We start from the raw sequence: 18,761 nt of genomic DNA, 5'->3' as shown, positions 1-18,761 counted from the left end.
TAGGGGGCAATGTGTCCACAGACAGCCTGTCCATCCAGTAAACACTAACGGTTGAGACGTCGCATGTTCTTGTCCAATTTGGATATACATCAGTGGTCAAATGTTTTGAAAGTACAAATTCCCAAGCACAGACATGTTCAAAGTTAGATTTGACATGCAGCAGAATGCATCCGATTCCTGTTCAGATGTAGATTTTACGACCAAAGATTTTGTTGAACCGCTGCCATAAAATATATCAAAATATATGTGGCTTATGAGAGGGGAATTCTCTCTAGCCACGTGGCAGTGGAGAGACAGAGCTTGGGGAGGGTTTAAACTTCAATATAAGCTATCAATGCAGTGTAGACAAGGGCAGCGTATAGGGTGCAGAGCACAGCAGTGAAGGAGCAACAGCAGGAACCAGGGCTTAGTGGTTAGCGTTGGGACAGTAACCGAAAGGTTGCTGGATCTAAGCCCCAAGCTGACAAGGTAAAAATCTGTCGTTCTGCCCGAGAAAGCAGTTAACCCACTGTTCCCCGTGCGCCGAAGATGTGGATGTCGATTATGGCAGCCCCCCGCACCTCTCTGATTTAGGGGTTGGGTTAAATGCGGAAGACACATTTCAGTTGAATGCATTCAGTTGTACAACTAGGTTTCCTCCTTTCCCTTACTTGTAGTTTGGCATTCTGGGTCTGTAGGGTGGTGTTGTTCTCCTGTAGAGATGCAGTCTGTCTCTGTAGAGCCAGAATCTGAGCCTGCAGGTTACTGCTCTGGGTCTCCAGCTGCTTCAGGTTGGTATGCAGGGCCTGCTTCTCTGCCTGTAGGGTGGCATTCTGAAAATGACACACACACACACAAAAGATTAACGCATGCATTAATTATATACAGAGGCCCTTCACATATCGTATCGAAGATGGCTATTTTGACTTGTTGATTAGATTGAGTTTACTTACGTTTCTCTCCACCTCGATGAGGCGGTCTTTGACCTTGAGCAGTTCCCGGGTGGTCTCGTGGCTCTCCTTCTCCCACTTGTTGACCGCCTGAGAGTCCTCCCTGTCCCCTCTTCTGGGGGGTGAGCTCTGCACCATCCTCTCCTCCTCCTCCCTCTGTCGCAGGGCCTCATAGTTCTTCTTTACCTGGAGAGGTCAAAGGTGAAAGGGTTAAACCTCCATCCCCCAAAATATGCCCATGCTAATGAGTTCCATCTCTGTTCTGGCACCCCAGTGGCAAGGGTTCTAGTTTTTGTCACAGAGTTAAACATGTGCTGCGGAAATTATTATCTGGGTTTTCTAGGCTCCTGGTGGCTCATGAATAGATAACACAATGGAAAAGGAATGAATAAATAATTAATTGCCTCAGAAGCATTTGAGCGTTTCTCTGTGTCACGCGTTAAAGAAGCATAACCACAGGACCTCTCTGGGATTATGTTTTTTTGTGCAGATGTTCATTGGGCTGCTGTTCTATTTTGTTTAGGACTCACAGTTTTGAGCTCCTGGCGCAGTTGTTGGTTGAGGTTGGAGGACTCCTGCAGTCTGGCCTCCAAGGCTGCTATCTTCTCCTCCTTGATCTCCAGAGTAGATTTGAGAGTGGACTCTAGCTTGAACTCCAGCAGCTTGTACCTGCACATAAGGGACATTGACAATCATTAAAAGACCAAGGATCTTTCCCAGATAGAATTCAATGTCTTGACACCGTATTGTTGGCAGAGTGTCTACTATGTGATGTGGTCACAATTATTTATGGGGGGGATGGGTACCTTTGAGCAGCAGCATAATGGTTTGTGTGTGTGTTTTACCTGTCGTTGTCAGAGCTCTGCTCGTCCTGCAGCAGCCTCTCCTTGTTGAGGCCTATCTTCTCCAGCTCGTGGGTCAGTTTCTCCAGGTCATTGTTCATCTGCTGAGTCCGCAGTTTCTCACTCACCAGTTCCTGAAACATCAAACGCCAATCCAGAGTCACTCTACATTCAATCTCTAGAATTGAATCCTTTATTAATGAATAATACAATCTTAATGTACTTAATGGAACATAGTTGAGTTCCAAGTTGAAAAAAAGTGTTGGCATAGTGGTCTGGTTTAATTACTTCTTGCATAATGCAGGTGCAATGATTATAGCTGAATATTCTAAAATGTACATTTGAAGACTTGTGAGCATTCACCCCATGCATTACCATTACAATATATATACACTAACATTACAACATGCATCTCTAAGGTAGTCGCTACATCATTACCTCTCGTAGAGTGACTAGTGTCTTCTTATCGATGGTGGCCTGTTTGACCAGCTCCTTGTTCTCCTTCTCCAGATCTTTAAGGCGGTTGCAGGAGTCCTTGAAGGAGGTCATCTCCTTGCCCAGCGAACGGTTGTCCTTCTCCAGGTGGCTGATCCTCAGGTTGTCCTCGTCCATCTTGGAGTCCCTGATCTCCGCCTGCTGTCTCAGCCTCTTGTTGTCCTTCTCCAGGTGCTTCTTGTCCTTCTCCAGCTGAGAGCTCTCCTGCTCCAGAGTCTTATTCTCCTGCTCCAGCTGCTCCAGACGTTTGCTGGAGATCTTCAGTTCCTCCAGGCTCCTCTGCAGGCTCTGGTTCTCCTGCTCTATATCCTGCAGCTCCCCCTCCAACTGCTGCATCTTGCGGCTGCTGTTGTCCAGGGCCTTCTGCAGCCGCTGGTTTTCCGTATCCAGGCCTTGGTTGCTCACCTCGAGCCTCTCAGTTTTCTTGGAGGAGGCCTTGAGCAGCTCCAGGCTCCTTTTCAGCTGGCTCCTCTCACTCTCCAGCTCAAGGTTCTCCAGCTCCAGCTGAGCCGCCTTGTTCCCTGCCGAGCGGAGCACCTCAGCAGTCCTGCGAAGCTCCAGGTTCTCCTCGTCCAGCTGGGAGTTCTCCTTCTCCAGGGCCTCTAACTGGAAGGATGTGCTCCGCAGGCCGTCCACCACCTTCTTTAAACGACGGCCCTCTACCTCCAGCTCGGAGTTCTCCTTCTCCAGAGACACCACCTGAGGATTTGGGAGAATATGGGAATATTTATCAATAAAGCACTTTTCCTCATTCAAACTCCCATCTGCTTTACACAATAGGAGCTGCACAACAAAGTAATAAGTGACTCATTTGGCACACAATAGACACCAGGTACACCGACAACTTTAAGTGAAGTTTACAGCCACCAATGCACGCAGGGGCCGACCTTGTCACAGGTGATGCCCAGACTGGCTACTCGTTTCTGCAGGGCCTCGTTCTCCCTCTCCAGCCGCTGCGCCTCCACCTCCAGCTCCTCAGCCCTCTCGCCCTTCTCCTTGTACATCTCAAGGTCCTTACGCAGCTGTTTGCGCTCAAACTCCAGCTTGTTGAGCTTGGAGCTGGTCTCCCGGATGGACTCGTGCAGCACGCGGTTCTCCTTCTCCACATCTTTGACCCGCGCCTCAGCGCCCACCTGGGAGCGCTGCCTCAGCGATGAGACAGTCTGGGTCAGATGCTCGTTCTCCTGCTCCAGGCCTTTCACCTGGAACATGGAGGATGTCTGAGTCATGCTTCAGTATGGTGTTAATATGAACAGAGCCCCAGAGATTATCTGACCATGAAAAACTCTTTGCTCTTAATAATATCCTAGGGTCCTGAATTTGTCCTAAATCAGGTCGAGTGGTCATGAGAAGTTCCTGGCCCTAGCTCTGAACCCTGTAGTGTAGGTTCACCAGAGATCTGTTATTCTACTGTAAACCTCATCAATCTTAACTCCCTGTGTCTGGGGCCTCATTAGATTCTGTCGGCTTTCATTACTTTCATTACCCCCCCCAAGCCACACAGAGCTCTTCAAACTCACTGGGAGAATGCAAGCAAAGACTACGCTCTTTTAAGGAAATCATTATAGATCTGGATTGAGTTAAGTAGCAATGTCGTTTTGAGTTTCTTGGAACAAGACCAGAACAAGGTCAAATCAGTCCTTTGACCAGCCTAAAATGAAAGGCTGTTTGTGTCTTGAACATGGACATGTATGCATGCCTGTGTGTGTACCTGTCTATCTGCGTTCTCTCTCAGTGTCTCCAGGGTTTTCTCCAACAGAGCCTTCTCCTTCATCAGGTCGGTGCTGAGGCTCTCTGCACTGCACAGACTCTCCCTGCCTGTGTTCAGCTCACTCTCCAGCTGCCCCAGCTGCAGGCACACACAGAGGACGCACTGTTACCATGGCACCCAGTCACTTAGATCACAGACAATGACACTATGCAGTACCACATCATTACCCATCACAATTGGACTCAATTACATTGTAATCCGGTCAATGAAATTGAAGAACCCACTATTGAATTTAATTTCCTGATTGGCCAAAATAAAACTGAATTGACTATGATACACAGACATTTATATTTCTCTAATTACAGTGGCTCCGTGTTGTGATGCATGTCCTATATTAAAGAGAAGCAAAAGCGACTCCATATAGAGCCCTTCCCATGAACACCGGCTTTCAATCTCCTCTCCCCTCCGGAGGATGCTGTCAGACTGGGTAATTACCACTCATGTCACTCACACCCTCTACAAAGGGAAGGGCTGAATTATCTACAAATAAAAGCTTTTCACTGCAGCCGCTTCATCCTCGGTCTGTTCTCTCCTTCTGTCCTTTCTGCTCACCGCACAAACACTGTGGCACCAACAGCAACTACAAGTGCACTGTATACACACACACACCGTTCTTCAAAAAGCAGGCGGATTATTAATAATCATATCATAGATATATACTCACAAGCACTTCATTACGTCAAAGCAGCTTAACTCAAAATTGCCTTCTTATTGCTCCTGCTTGGATTCACTTCTAAATGGGCTCTTTTACAGACCGAGTGCTGTTGCCAAACTCTGTTTCGCTTGAGAAATGCACATTTCATGCAGAGTGCACAGAGAAGGCGTGTCTGAAAATAGCCCGAGAGAGTTAGCTTAGAGAAACCTTCAAGTGTCAAGTCTGAGAAATAATAGGAAATGGACTTCAGGATTTACTCAGATCCATGACAACAGAGTTGAAAGAACTATGAGTCCTGAAAGCCAAGTCCTGGGGTGAAATATAGGGGCTGGAGAAAGATGCTAGTGTACTGTAGGGTTACAGAGGAGGCAGCCATTATTATGTTGTTCATGCAATAAGGAGCCAATGTGGAGTGGGCAGATGATTGATGGGCAGATGAGGGCCCATGTTTAGGCAGCAAGTGAGAATACGTATGGGACAAGTGTAAAAGCTGCTCTGACCCTCTGGGTGAGCCTCTGGTTCTCCTTGTCGGCCTTGAGGCGGTGTGTAGGGGTGTCCTCGCTGGCAGAGCCCCTCAGCTCCTCCATGGTTTTCAGCAGGGCCTGGTTCTCCTTCTCCAGCTTCAGCAGGCGGCTGGACGTCAGCTCATTCACCTCGTGGCCCAGAGACTTCTGAGGCACTACACAATGAAACCAACTATGTCAGACACACAACATACTGCACCGAGAGACTGAAAACAGCCATCACTAGCACAGAGAGGCTGCTGCCTATATACACAGACTTGAAATCATTGGCCACTTTAATAAATGGAACACTAGTCACTTTAATAATGTTTACATCTCTTGCATTACTGATCTCATATGTATATACTGTATTCTATACTATATCTACTGGGTCTATGCCGCTACCACATTGCTCGTCCCGTCCATATATTTATATATTCTTAATTCCATTCCTTACTTAGATTTTTGATTTATTTGTATTGGGTATATGTTGTGAAATTGTTAGATATTACTTGTTAGATATTGCTGCACTGTCGGAACTAGAAGCACAAACATTTCGCTGCACCTGCAATAACATCTGCTAAACACGTGTATGTGACCAATAAAATCCGATTTGATATTTTAAAAAGGTACTGATATAGTGTTGGGGAACTTCCCAAGGGGAAGAGGAAGTATGGGACATCCCTAAATGTAGATCTACATCAGTACTGTAGTTACTGAGGAAACACACAGGGTTTATCCTGATCCAAGACCAGTTAAACATTATTCCAAATCCAGGCCCGTTGCTAATCTGGGTCTCGGATTCATTAAATATTAATTACAGGAGCTAATCATGTGTAAATAAACCCTGTCCAATCTGGTGTGTGTGTGTTTGTGTGTGTATATATATGGTCGGCCAGGGCCAGGGTTGAAGCCAGAGCCCCAGTAGGCCTACTGATGCTCACCCTCTGTCAGATCAGGGGTCTTGGAGAGCTGCTCCAGCTCCCAGCCCAGGTGGAGAGACTCGTCCATGCTCTGTTTCTGGGCCATTTCTAGCACCAGGTTCTCCTCTAGCAGCTCCTCAATACGCTTCCTGTCCATGTCCCGCTCCTGATGAACACAGACAAACACATAACGTACTGTCAGGATGGCTATACAGTTAGCTAAACCTTAAAGCCGATTTAAGGTAATTCCAGCGTTTGCATTGACAGTACAGCATTTACTTGCGATGCAGCCTCTGTAGAAGTCAAGGCATTCATACTTCTTGTGCTTCGTAGAGTTGTTGTAAAGGAAGTTGTCAAGGAAGTGAGTTTGTGTTTATACAGGACCTACCGCCCCCACCTATCGTCAACCAATCATGTCAATGCAGAGCTATACGCAGCCCTCCGTATTGTTACAAAATTTGGGAGGCGCACGACAATGCGGGTACGTAGCTTGATTTGGCCTCCGCAAGCCCCCGCAATTGCATCACACCCTCCATACAGAGCCTCTGGATCACATTTCAGGATCAAGCATAAATTGGCTTTTACAGTGAGAACCTATTCAGTACAGTATATGGGATTTTATTCAGAGAGAACCTACAAAATGGTCCCATAAAGAGAAAATATACAAACATACCAGCATGTCTGTTAACTTTAATCCCACACAAAACACAGTCTCTCAATCTTTCCCTCACCATTTCCATGTCGTGGATCTTGGATTTGAGGTGCAGGCTCTCTTTCTCCAGTTCGTGGAGTTTGTCAGAGCGAGCCCTGGTTCCTTCTAGCTGGTCCTCAAGCATGGCCTTAGTCTCCAGCAGAACCTGGTTGTCCTCCTTCAGCTCCTGTAGGGCCCAGCAGAGATCAACATCAGCAGCCCTATCGCTTCTAATACACAGGGCTCACAACATTAAACAAACATTGGGGAAACAAGTCGATACATTTATGTTACACCCAATGGATGCTTCATTGACACGTCAAGCTTGTTGGGTGCTGAACGGCTATTTACTTGTTAGGGCATACCTCCACTCTAGCTTTGTAGAACTCAATGTCATGGAGCCTCTCCTTGTAGCGTCCCACTTCACTTTCCAGCTTGTCCACTCTGATGGCCTTCTCTCTCAGAACGTCCAGCTCGTCACGATAGGCCCTGGCAGAACGCGCGTCTGACAACAACTGCAAGCTCTGGAGGGGAGAAACAAAACACTTCATGTCAGTGTCACACACATACAAGATATTTGTTTTCACAGACTCATTTCCCTTGAGTGTACAAAACATTAAAAACACCTTCCTAATATTGAGTTGCACCCCCTTTTGACCTCAGAACAGCCTCAATTCGCTGGGGAATAGACTCTACAAGGTGTTGAAAGTGTTCCACAGGGATGCTGGCCCATGTTGACTCAATGCTTCCCACAGTTGGGTCAAGTTGGCTGGATGTCCTTTGGGTGGTGAACCATTCTTGATACACATGGGAAACTTTTGAGCATGAAAAAGCCAGCAGCGTTGCAGTTCTTGACGCAAACCGATGCGCCCAGCACCTACCTCATACCTCATTCAAAGGCACTTGGATCTTTTGTCTTGCCCGTTCACCCTCAAAGGCACACATACACAATCCATGTCTCAAGGCTTAAAAATCCTTACGCAACCTGTCTCCCCTTCATCTACACTGATTGAAGTGGATTTAACAGGTGACATCAATAAGGGATCATAGACTGACTAGGTGAAAGCTATGTCATGGAAAGAGCAGGTGTTCCTAATGTTTTATACACTCAATGTACATGCATTGCGCACAGGCATAATTAATATTGGTAAACAAACACACCATAGATTGAGTAGGTAGACACGCGTGCACACACACGGACAGACTAAAGCTCCTCTTAGTCAATAGGGTCATTAGCCAGTAATCTTCTCTGGAAAGGGGATTTGAAATGACCCCACACACACAACAAGCACCTCTGCCATGCTGTTGCTGTGGTCCCTACTTTCTAGCGCTGCGAATCATGTTTACAGCAAAGACTATAAATAAAAGAACATCTTTGCCTACTTCTAAGGAGATCGCCAAACTATAGATAGCTCAGCCACTAATTGGTTAAAGGCATTAACCTCATGATTAAGAATGTCAAATAGGAGGTGGTGGAGATGGTTTGATGTGTTGTATAACCTTGAGAGCAGTCAGGGCACAACAGGCGACGTGTCTTATAGGTGGAGCTTTTGTCCAGTTGTCGGCGGGCAAGCTCTGTGTGACAGGCCTGTAAATCTGGATTGATGCCTAGCACAGCTCAGCAGCATGGTCAGTGCGTAGTTTGTATGTGAAAGTGTGTAGCTGGAGATGAGAAGAGACATGTTGGTCCAAGGCAGACTGTGTATTCGTGCATTAAGTGGAGTCATGCTGGTGCTAAATTGTGTAATGTGACGTGGACCGGGAGCTCTGACATCAGCTGTAATTGACTCCTGGTGATTACTCAGCTGTGTTGACCTATTCTGTGCCACACCTAGTGAGGTCTCAGTCTGCTCTGGGATTGGACGGTAATGTGTTATGTTGGGCTATATGTTGTGCTAGTTTCATCTTTCTAATGCAGAGTTGGAAATCTGTTCTATATTTCTTTGTGCTGTAGTAGCTAGGTTTGTTTTGTCCAGTACCTCTTGCTGAATCCTCTTGTTCTCAGTCTCCATATTGTCCAGCTCCTGTCTACAGTCCAGCAGCTGCTCACTCTTCTCCTCCCTGAAAGAGAGAGACCGAGCGAAAGAGGCAGAGAGCGAAAGGGAGAGAGAGAAATGTCTTCAATCACACATGTACACTTGTTTTTTTTAAACACACACAAAAAATCCTTCCTCACAAACACCATAACTGTCCCACACAGTTGTTATTCTTAGAATAAATATTTTTTCTTGACTTTTTTCTAATTTGGCACAGAAACTAGAGGCCACAGTAACACAGATTGGCCTATAGGTGGTGCGGTTATAAGCAGTCTCACTTAAACCTTATACACTCAATGGGGCGGCAGGGTAGCCTAGTGGTTAGAGCGTTGGACTACTAACCGGAAGGTTGCAAGTTCAAATCCCCGTTCTGCCCCTGAACAGGCAGTTAACCCACTGTTCCTAGGCTGTCATTGAAAATAAGAATTTGTTCTTAACTGACTTGCCTAGTAAAAAAAAAAAACTCATCGCCGTCTGTTTGACCTTGAAACTTGGTATGTAGGCGTTTTTCATCATGCTGAACAAATTGGCCTCAAGGATCCATAAGGTCTGTCAGGATACATTGTCCTCCATTTTGGAAAATTATTGAAAAACTTCTCATTAACCATAAGTCCAAATAGCAGCAAATTGGTTTTGTAGACTCATGGTTAGGGTTGCAAACGGAGGGTATATTACAAGAAATGTTTAATGTTTACCAGTAAACTACCAGAATTTTAGTATCTTTCAAGGATTTGATCTATCACAAGACATTTAGTGGCACTTTTGAGTACTTCAGATTATTACAGGTGTCTGTCCCTCTGTGTGGTATTATCACATGTAAAATATGGAAATACGTTCAAATGATTTTCAAATAAATAATCTAATGACAAAGGTGTAAAACACCTTAACATAAACCAACTTAGTGAATGTTTGTTATTTTACAAACTTATTTATTTTTTGCTTTCTGGGTTGGGAGATGGCGAGATATTGCATATCCAGTATTCTATTTTATACATCTGTCGATGTAATTTATTGTTTCTTTGTAGATAACTAGCTATTATCACTAACTACTTGGCTGATGTGGGTGGGGTACAGTAGTAGTCTACAGTAACGTTACAACAATACTGAATGACAAAGTAGGCTTGTCACTACTAGCTAGTTGGTTGATATGGGGTACAGTATAACTGAATGACAGTCACCACCCTACTGTTCTGTTATTCATTGGTCTGAAAATGGTTAAATTAACATTAAAGAGACACCCCACACATTCACGCAGATGGAGGGCCATGTACATTTTAGCCAGTAGTTCTGAAAGTAGCACTAATGAGCCAAAAGTGGTCCCCGAAAAGTGTCTCTCTCGCGCTCATTGGCAAATGCTGGTTAGGCCACTTGCTAGCTGTCACTCAAATGCAAGGGGTTGAAGCTCATTGGCTAGAACTCAAATTGCTATGGGGCTGACCCACGTGTGGGGAAATGGCACGGCACAGCTTCAAGAAAATAGTAGTTTCAAACTAGGGATTTTGTGTCCAATTGAGTTAGACAGTAATTCTATGTGTGTGAACTAAACATCCAGCCCAATGCAGGAGTTTTATAAAATACTTTCTTAGTCGTCAAAGTACTGGCGCACGTCTTTAAGGCTAAGCTAATCGTTAGATCCTTTGTAGGCGCGTCAGTAAATCCGAGCTGTTTCCCAAAACCATCATTATTAACGTTGCACTTGAAAACGATCATAATCTAATGCCTGCCTCAGACCACTCGTAGACCATACAAGTGCGTGGTTAGATGCTTTTTTGCCCTCCCGCATTACTTTATACACAGAAGAGCTCTGCTAAACATAGAATCACATGGTTTATCAGTCTCTCTGTGGCAGCTGATAACTCCAGAACAAAGTTGACTACAAAGTTGCCAATGTTCTTGCAATTGGTACAAACAAGTTACGTATAAAAACATGCTTCAAATGAAAACAGATGTCTGCATTAAAATATAAATACAGTAGGCTATAGGCCTATTTCAACCCTATCAATTTACATTTAATGTGCAATGAAATGAGTTATATTTTGCTACTTGTAGGCTACTGTCTGTAATTTGTCTCATATTTCATGATGTGTAGCCTAACATGTGCGCAATGACTTTTATTGGGTAAGCATTAGAATAAGCCGCCGCACAATTTGCAGCTGTAGGTGGCAATATCTCTCTAGGAGCTGATCCGTCTTCAGTATTGTGAGATAATTATAATGTTGGGGTTTGAATGGAGAAAGCTGAAACCGAGAGCAGTTCTGCCTTTCTTTCGATCCTGTCAGTATCAACATGCTCCAATGACGCACAGAGACCGTTCACGCTACGTGGTGTTTTGGGAAACGCATGTTACGCAATGTAGGAACGATGCAGGGTTAAAAAAAAAACACTTGAAAGCCTAAGTTCCACCGCTATCGGGGAAACCAGGCCCAGGTCTCCCTTGAAAAAGGAATGTTATTTTTGACCTGGTAAAATAAGTTAAAAGGTTGTGTGTAAGCTCACTAGATAGAATTGTGAGGTTCAAAGAAAATAGACATGGATATCGACATGGATATCGTCAGCAATCCTCAATCAGATGAGATGGTCACCTGGTCGCATTATTAACAGTATTACTGAGAAACAGATCAATCGTTTCAATTCCCAACTATTAAAAACTTGATTGTTTCTAAAAACACAGCAAACCAGTCACGGCTACCTTTGAAAACGCTGTGGACAACACCTCTAAATTAGTCTTATGGTAAATAACTAATCCAAAATGAATTTCATTAATAAAATGTGGCTACAATTTACTGTGTGGATATCTTTACAAGTTATGCATAATTATTGTTAATATTACATTTCTCTAGGTTTTCCATTCCCAGATATGAAGTCACCTGTCTCCAGCAGGAAATACCAGGGGGTGGGGGGGAAGTGTTGGCTTAAAGTACGACTTGCTATTGGGGAAATGTTAAATCACTCAAGGTCATATTTAGATTTAGTGACTAACACTAATAGAAGCATATACATTACAGGATTAGTCTACCCTCGCGTTGAACAATAACATGCAAGAACCACAATGGTTAAGAGGTGCTTACACACTTGCATCCTTTATTCAACTTGTGTAGACTAAGCCCTAGAGATTGTAACTTCACACGATTTAGCCTACTTGTCAATCCAGATCTGAATGTTTAATATCCTTTTACTGTACTTTTGATAGTATTTGATGCCAAAGCTAATCACCGAATGTCCTACTACAAGGTCAGGTTGACGCAGTCACAAAATCACACACACGATTTGCAAATATATTCAGATACAGTACATGCAGCTTTTCTTCTGTCATTACCTGTTGCCCTAGAAGACTAAATAAACCCTTGCTCACCAGAAAATATATGTCATACATCAATAGAATGAATGCTTAAATCTAGTTGACATCGGTAAAAGTACCTTTACTTCTGCTTTTGCCTCAGTGGATCGATGTAAACTATTTCTGCCAAAGTTCCCAAAAGCATTTGGTAATTGGAATGTATTGGTGCTCGTACACTTAGGCCCTAAAGATTATGCTTACGCACTAACGCCAGATATAATATATATATACATGTAGCTTCATATGAATTGTACAAAAATTCTATACTACATGGCCAAAAGTAACTGCTTGTCGAACATCTCATTCCAAAATCATGGCTATTAATATGGCGTTGGCGGCGAGCTTTACACCACTCCAGCCGATGCTTGGCATTTCACATGGTGATCTTAGGCTTGTGCGCGGCTGCTTGGCCATGGAAACCCATTTCATGAAGCTCCCGAAAAAACAGTTAGTGTGCTGACATTGATTCCAGAGGCAGTTTGGAACTCTGTGTGTGTTTCAACCGAGGACAGAATATTGTGATGTTCTTCAGCTCTCGGCTGCCCCGTCCTGTGAGCTTGTGTGGCCTACAACTTTGCGGCTTAGCCATTGTTGCTCCTAGATGTTTCTAATTCACAATAACAAACACATTAGCCTGGGGCATCTCGAGCATGCAGAAATATGACAAACTGACTTGGAAAGGTGGCATCCGATGACGGTGCCACGTTGAAAGTCAGAGCTCTTCAGTACAGGGCATTCTACTGCCAATGTTTGTCTAGGGAGATTACATGGCTGTGTGCTCAATTTTATACACCTGTCAGCAACAGGTGTGGCTGAAATACTTAAATCCACTGATTTGAAGTGGTGTCCTCGTACTTCATTTTTAATGCATTGTTTTCTCTTGAGTCAAACCGTGCATTACTAACAAGACACAATACAGCAAGTTAAACGTTTACAAAAAGACAACATAAAAAAGCTCCATGTGCCTAGTGACTGAACGCAAAAAAAAACAGCATAGCGACATGATCACACAGTTACCTCTCCGCCACTCATGTAGTTTAGCTGTGCGATTATTATCACTTAAGGTAATTCTTTGTCTATTTCAGGAGAGGACGGACATGCATGACTCTCTTCTCTCCTCCCTGCTGAAAACGATCCGGCCCCAGCAGCACAGACCTCTGCCAGCCACGCCACCCCTGCCCCTGAAAGCTTCTCCCTGGGCGGCAACAAGACAGCAGTTCGTCCTGGACCAAGGCCACGGCCAATGGCTATTGATGGGCTACTGGCCAAGCACCACAGGGAGATCCAGAAGCGAGTGGATACCGCCGGCAGTCTGTACAAGTTCTGCCACCAGCCACTGAAAGGCCCTAACAGCCCTCCAACACATACCGGCTTTCCTGGAATGGCAGGAAAATATCTACTGCCTGGCCCTCCATGGTATTGGAGGGAGATTCAACAGTCTGCCTTTTATAAGACTGGAAAGCAGAGATGGATGGTGGAGAATGGGGAGTGACTCTACAGACACACAGAAATAAATAAGAGCTGAAGATCTCTTTCCATTGATGGAAGTGGTTTGTTTGATTTGTATTTATTTGACAGGTACTGTTCATTCTATTACATTACATGCAGTACTTCAGAAAAGTATTCATACCCCTTATTCCACATTTTGTTGTGTTACAGCCTGAATTTAAAATGTGCTGACGAACACAGAACACAGATCTCTCATTTATATAAAATCACCTTTGGCAGCAATGACAGCTATGAGAGCTTTGCACACCTGGGATTGTACAATATTTGCTATTCTTTTTAAAATTCTGCAAGCTTTTTCAAGTTGATTGTTGACAATTACTAGACAGCCATTTTCAAGCCAATTTAGGTCAAACTGTAACTAGGCCACTCCGGAGCATTCAATGTCATCTTGGTAAGCAACTCCAGTGTATAATTGGCCTTGTGTTCTAGTTTGTCCTGCAGAAAGGTGAATTTGTCTCCCAGTGTCTGTTGGAAAGTAGACAATCAGGTTTTCCTCTAGGAATTTGCCTGTGCTTAGCTTTATTCCAATTCTTTCTATCCACAAAAAAACTCCCTAGTCCTTGTCAATGACAAGCATACCCATAACATGATGAAGCCACCACCATGCTTGAAAATATGAAGAGTGGTACTCAATGTGTGTTAGATTTGCCCCAAAACATTATGCTTTGTATTCAGGATAAACATTTAAATTCTTTGCAACATTTTTTGCAGATTTACTTCAGTGCCATACAGGATTCATGTTTTGGAATATTTTTTATTCTGTACAGGCTTCCTTTACACTGTCAATTAGCTTAGTATTGTGGAGTAACTAAACTCAGCAAAAAAATAAATGTCCCTATTTCAGGACCCTGTCTTTCAAAGATAATTTGTAAAAATCCAAATAACTTCACAGATCTTCATTGTAAAGGTGTTTAAACACCGTTTCCCATGGTTCAATAAACCATAAACTATTAACGAACATGCACCTGTGGAGCGGTCGTTAAGACACTAACAGCTTCCAAACGGTAGGTAATTAAGGTCACAGTTATGAAAACTTAGGACACTAAAGAGGCCTTTCTACTGACTCTGGAAAAACACCAAAAGAAAGATGCCCAGGGTGCCTGCTCATCAACGTGAATGTGCCTTCGGCATGCTGCAAGGAGGCATGAGGACTGCAGATGTGGCTAGGGAAATAAATTGCAATGTCCATACTGTGAGACGCCTAAGACAGCACTACAGGGAGACAGGACGGACAGATGATGGTCCTCGCAGTGGCAGACCACGTGTAACAACACCTGCACAGGATCAGTACATCCGAACATCACACCTGAGGACAGGTACAGGATGGCTACAACAACTGCCCCAGATACACCAGGAACGCAAGTTCCCTCCATCAGTACTCAGACTGTCCGCAATAGGCTGAGGGCTTGTAGGCCTGTTGTAAGGCAGGTCCTCACCAGACATCGCCGGCAACAACGTCGTCTACGGGCACAAACCCAATGTCGCTGGACCAGACAGGACTGGCAAAAAGTGCTCTTCACTGACGAGTCACGCTTTTGTCTCACCAGGGGTGATAGCTGGATTTGCGTTTATCGTCGAAGGAATGAGCGTTACACTGAGGCCTGTACTCTGGAGCAGGATAGATTTGGAGGTGGAGAGTCAGTCATGGTCTGGGGAGGTGTGTCACAGCATCATCGGACTGAACTTGTCGTCATTGCAGGGAAGACATCCTCCCCTCTCATGTGGTACCCTTCCTGCAGGCTCATCCTGACATGACCCTCCAGCATGACAATGCCACCAGCCATACTGCTCGTTCTGTGCGTGATTTCCTGCAAGACAGGAATGTCAGTGTTCTGCCATGGCCAGCGAAGAGCCTGGATCTCAATCCCATTGAGCAAGTCTGGGACCTGTTGGATTGGAGAGTGAGGGCTAGGGCCATTCCCCCTCAGAAATGTTCGGGAACTTGCAGGTGCCTTGGTTGGAAGAGTGGGGTAACATCTCACAGCAAGAACTGGCAAACCTGGTGCAGTCCATGAGGAGGAGATGCACTGCAGTACTTAATGCAGCTGGTGGCCACACCAAATACTGACTGTTACTTTGGATTTTGACACCCCCCTTTGTTCAGGGACACATTATTCAATTTCTGTTTGTCACATATCTGTGGAACTTGCTCAGTTTATTTTAGTGGTTGAATCTTATGTTCATACAAATATTTACACATGTTTGATGAAAATAAAATGCAGTTGACTGTGAGAGGACATTACTTTTTTTTGCTGAGTTTACAATGTTACTGACCCATCCTCGGTTTTTCCTATCACAGCCATTAAACTCTGTTTTAAAGTCACCAGCGGTTTCCTTGCTCTCCGGCAACTGAGTTAGGAAGGACGCCTGTATCTTTGTAGTGACTGGGTGTATTGATCCATTATCCAAAGTGTAATTAATAAATTCATCATGCTCAAATGGAAATGCAATGTATTGCTTTTTATTATTTACCCATCCACCAATAGGTTCCCTTTTTTGCAAATTCACTTCTTGACTGAGGGATCTTACAGATAATTGGTTAAATGGGGTACAGAGGTAGTCATTCAAAAATCATGTCACACAACTATTATACACAGAGTCCATGTGACTTGTTAAGGTTTAATATTTTTTATTACTTTTGTAAAATCTGTGTAGCCCAATGACACAATCTCAATTTAAAGCCCCCCCCCCATATCAATCTACACACATTACCCCATAATAACAACAAAGAAAAAACAGGTTAAGAATTTTTGCAAATTTATTACAAATAAAAATAAAACTGAAGGAAAAAAATAAAAAATAAAAATTCACTAACATAAGTATTTAGACCCTTTACTCAGCACTTTGTTTTAGCACCTTTGGCAGCGATTACAGCCTCGGGTATTCTTGGGTATGACGCTACACACTCTGACTGGGATACTCAAGGACATTCAGAGACTTGTCCCGAAGCCACTCCTGCGTTGTCTTGGCTGTGTGCTTAGGGTCCTTGTCCTGTTAGGTGAACCTACGCCCCTGTCTGAGGTGCTGAGCGCTCTGGAGAAGGTTTTCATCCAAGGATCTCTCTGTACTTTGCTCCAATCATCTTTCCCTCGATCCTGATGAGTCTCCCAGTCCTTGCCTCTGAAAAACATCCCCCACAGCATGATGCTGCCACCATGCATCACCGTAGGGATGGCAAGGTTACCTCCAGATGTGATGCTTGCATTCAGGCCAAAGAGTTCAATCTTGGTTTCATCAGACCAGAGGATCTTGTTTCTCATGGTCTGAGTCTTTACGTGCCTTTTGGCAAACTCCAAGCGGGCTGTCATGTTCCTTTTATTGAAGAGCGGCTTCCGTCTGGCCACTCTACCATAAAGGCCTGATTGGTGGAGTGCTGCAGAGATGGGAGAACCTTCCAGAAGGACAACCATCTCCACAGAGCAACTCTGGAGCTCTGTCAGTGACCATCGGGTTCTTGGTCACCTCCCTGACCAAGGCCCTTCACCACTTGCTCAGTTCAGCCGGGTGGCCAACTCTAGGAAGAGTCTTGGTGGTTCCAAACTTCTTCCATTTAAGAATGATGGAGGCCACTGTGTTCTAGGGGAACTTCAACCTTCAATGCTGCAGACATTTTTTGGTACCCTTCCCCAGATCTGTGCCTTGACACAATCCTGTCTCAGTGATCTACGGACAATTCCTTGGACCTCATGGCTTGGTTTTTGCTCTGACATGCATTGTGAACAGTGGGACCTTGTATAGACAGGTGTGTGCCTTTCCAAATAATGTCCAATCAATTGAATTTACCACAGGTGGACAATCACGTTGTAGAAACATCAAGGATTATCAATGGAAACAGGATGCACCTGGGCTCTGTTTCAAGTCTCAAAGCAAAGGGTCTAAACCCTTTTGTAAATTAGGAATGTTTTTTTATTTTTTATATTTTTGCAAAAATGTCCAAAAACCTGTTTTCACTGTCATTATGGGGTATTGTGTGTAGACTGATGAGGAAAACATTTAATACGTTTTAGAATGAGGCTGTAATGTAACAAAATGGGGAAAAAGTCAAGGGGTATGGAATACTTTCTGAATGCACTGTATATTAGTTTATTGCTAGTGTGTGAAAATGAACAAATACCAACATTTTATTCTAAATTGCTGTGAATGTCTTGAATAAATCAATTGCTATAGTGTGTGAATAGGTTTGCTGTACAATGGATGTGCTCTAACACTATTCTAAAGTAAACCTCAACAATATGAGAGATAAACATGGTAATGCCTTCACGGATTGCACATAAAGGAAGATATCATGTAGGAACTAAAGTGCTTTCTTTGTGTCATCCTATGAATCCTGTTTATTGCTGTTCACAGCTATATTTATTTCTGTTTTCTCTAAAGTAGTCTTGAAAAACTGGAATTTTTACTTAGGCCATGTAACTCATTGGTTAGTACAAACCAAGATGTTTACCCAGCAGATAGGAATCCACAGACCTCTGTCCTTACCGGGTCAAGTCAGCTTGTTGACTTCTGCCTGTGTGGGTTGGGGGTGTGGTTAATTACCAAATGATACAGTCCATAGTAGATTATATTTGACATTATTAGGAGCTATTCAGACTCTGCAGGTGAGGATAATTAATTTATATGTGTAATGAACAATTGAAATGATAGTGTGTGAGTACATCTTCTGTCTTTTTGATCATATGAAAACAACCTGATTTGTACTTGGAAGAAAAGAACCAAGCATACATTTTCAATCAGAGGCAAGTCAATGATCTTGAGTGGAAAAAACAAAAACGCCTGTGTGTTATTTTACAACTTCAACAGAACAACCCTTTCCTCAGGACAACATAGCTCAACTGAAAATATACAAAGTACGACCACAAACACAACCTACAAATGACCTCACAATAAGCTCCCCTATGACATGCAAATCTCGAACTGTCGTGCTGCTTTGTTTTAGTTCCACCAGCTCTTTGTAACAGAGCAAATCCAGATAACCAGATGTTAAGTGAGCAATAGGCCAACAGATTCCTCTCCTCGCTCCGTCTCTGACTAGACGGACTTCAAACCCCCTCAACCCAGCATTAGCAGCAA

The 18,761-nt window shown here is 43.9% G+C and overlaps 1 protein-coding gene across 7 annotated transcripts in view; it reads right to left on the bottom strand.

The window, feature by feature from the left end:
- LOC112255436 (girdin) overlaps window positions 1-18,761 on the bottom strand; it is a 97,121-nt gene that overhangs the window by 17,602 nt on the left and 60,758 nt on the right. For all 7 annotated transcript variants that reach the window (XM_042324587.1, XM_024428423.2, XM_042324591.1 and 4 more), the window contains exons 9-20: window positions 8,789-8,870; window positions 7,175-7,333; window positions 6,850-6,996; window positions 6,140-6,284; window positions 5,193-5,371; window positions 3,978-4,115; window positions 3,154-3,468; window positions 2,210-2,965; window positions 1,775-1,905; window positions 1,460-1,598; window positions 933-1,115; window positions 651-812 (exon numbers count right to left, since the gene is read on the bottom strand). In XM_042324587.1, the coding sequence (XP_042180521.1) occupies window positions 651-812; window positions 933-1,115; window positions 1,460-1,598; window positions 1,775-1,905; window positions 2,210-2,965; window positions 3,154-3,468; window positions 3,978-4,115; window positions 5,193-5,371; window positions 6,140-6,284; window positions 6,850-6,996; window positions 7,175-7,333; window positions 8,789-8,870 (2,536 nt within the window). The remainder of the gene's footprint in view (window positions 1-650; window positions 813-932; window positions 1,116-1,459; window positions 1,599-1,774; window positions 1,906-2,209; window positions 2,966-3,153; window positions 3,469-3,977; window positions 4,116-5,192; window positions 5,372-6,139; window positions 6,285-6,849; window positions 6,997-7,174; window positions 7,334-8,788; window positions 8,871-18,761) is intronic.

Source organism: Oncorhynchus tshawytscha, linkage group LG01 (assembly GCF_018296145.1).
Source record: "Oncorhynchus tshawytscha isolate Ot180627B linkage group LG01, Otsh_v2.0, whole genome shotgun sequence".
NCBI classification, from domain to species: Eukaryota; Metazoa; Chordata; class Actinopteri; order Salmoniformes; family Salmonidae; genus Oncorhynchus; species Oncorhynchus tshawytscha.
Note: the sequence above shows the minus strand (reverse complement) of the source record. Positions and strands in the feature narration are given on the sequence as shown.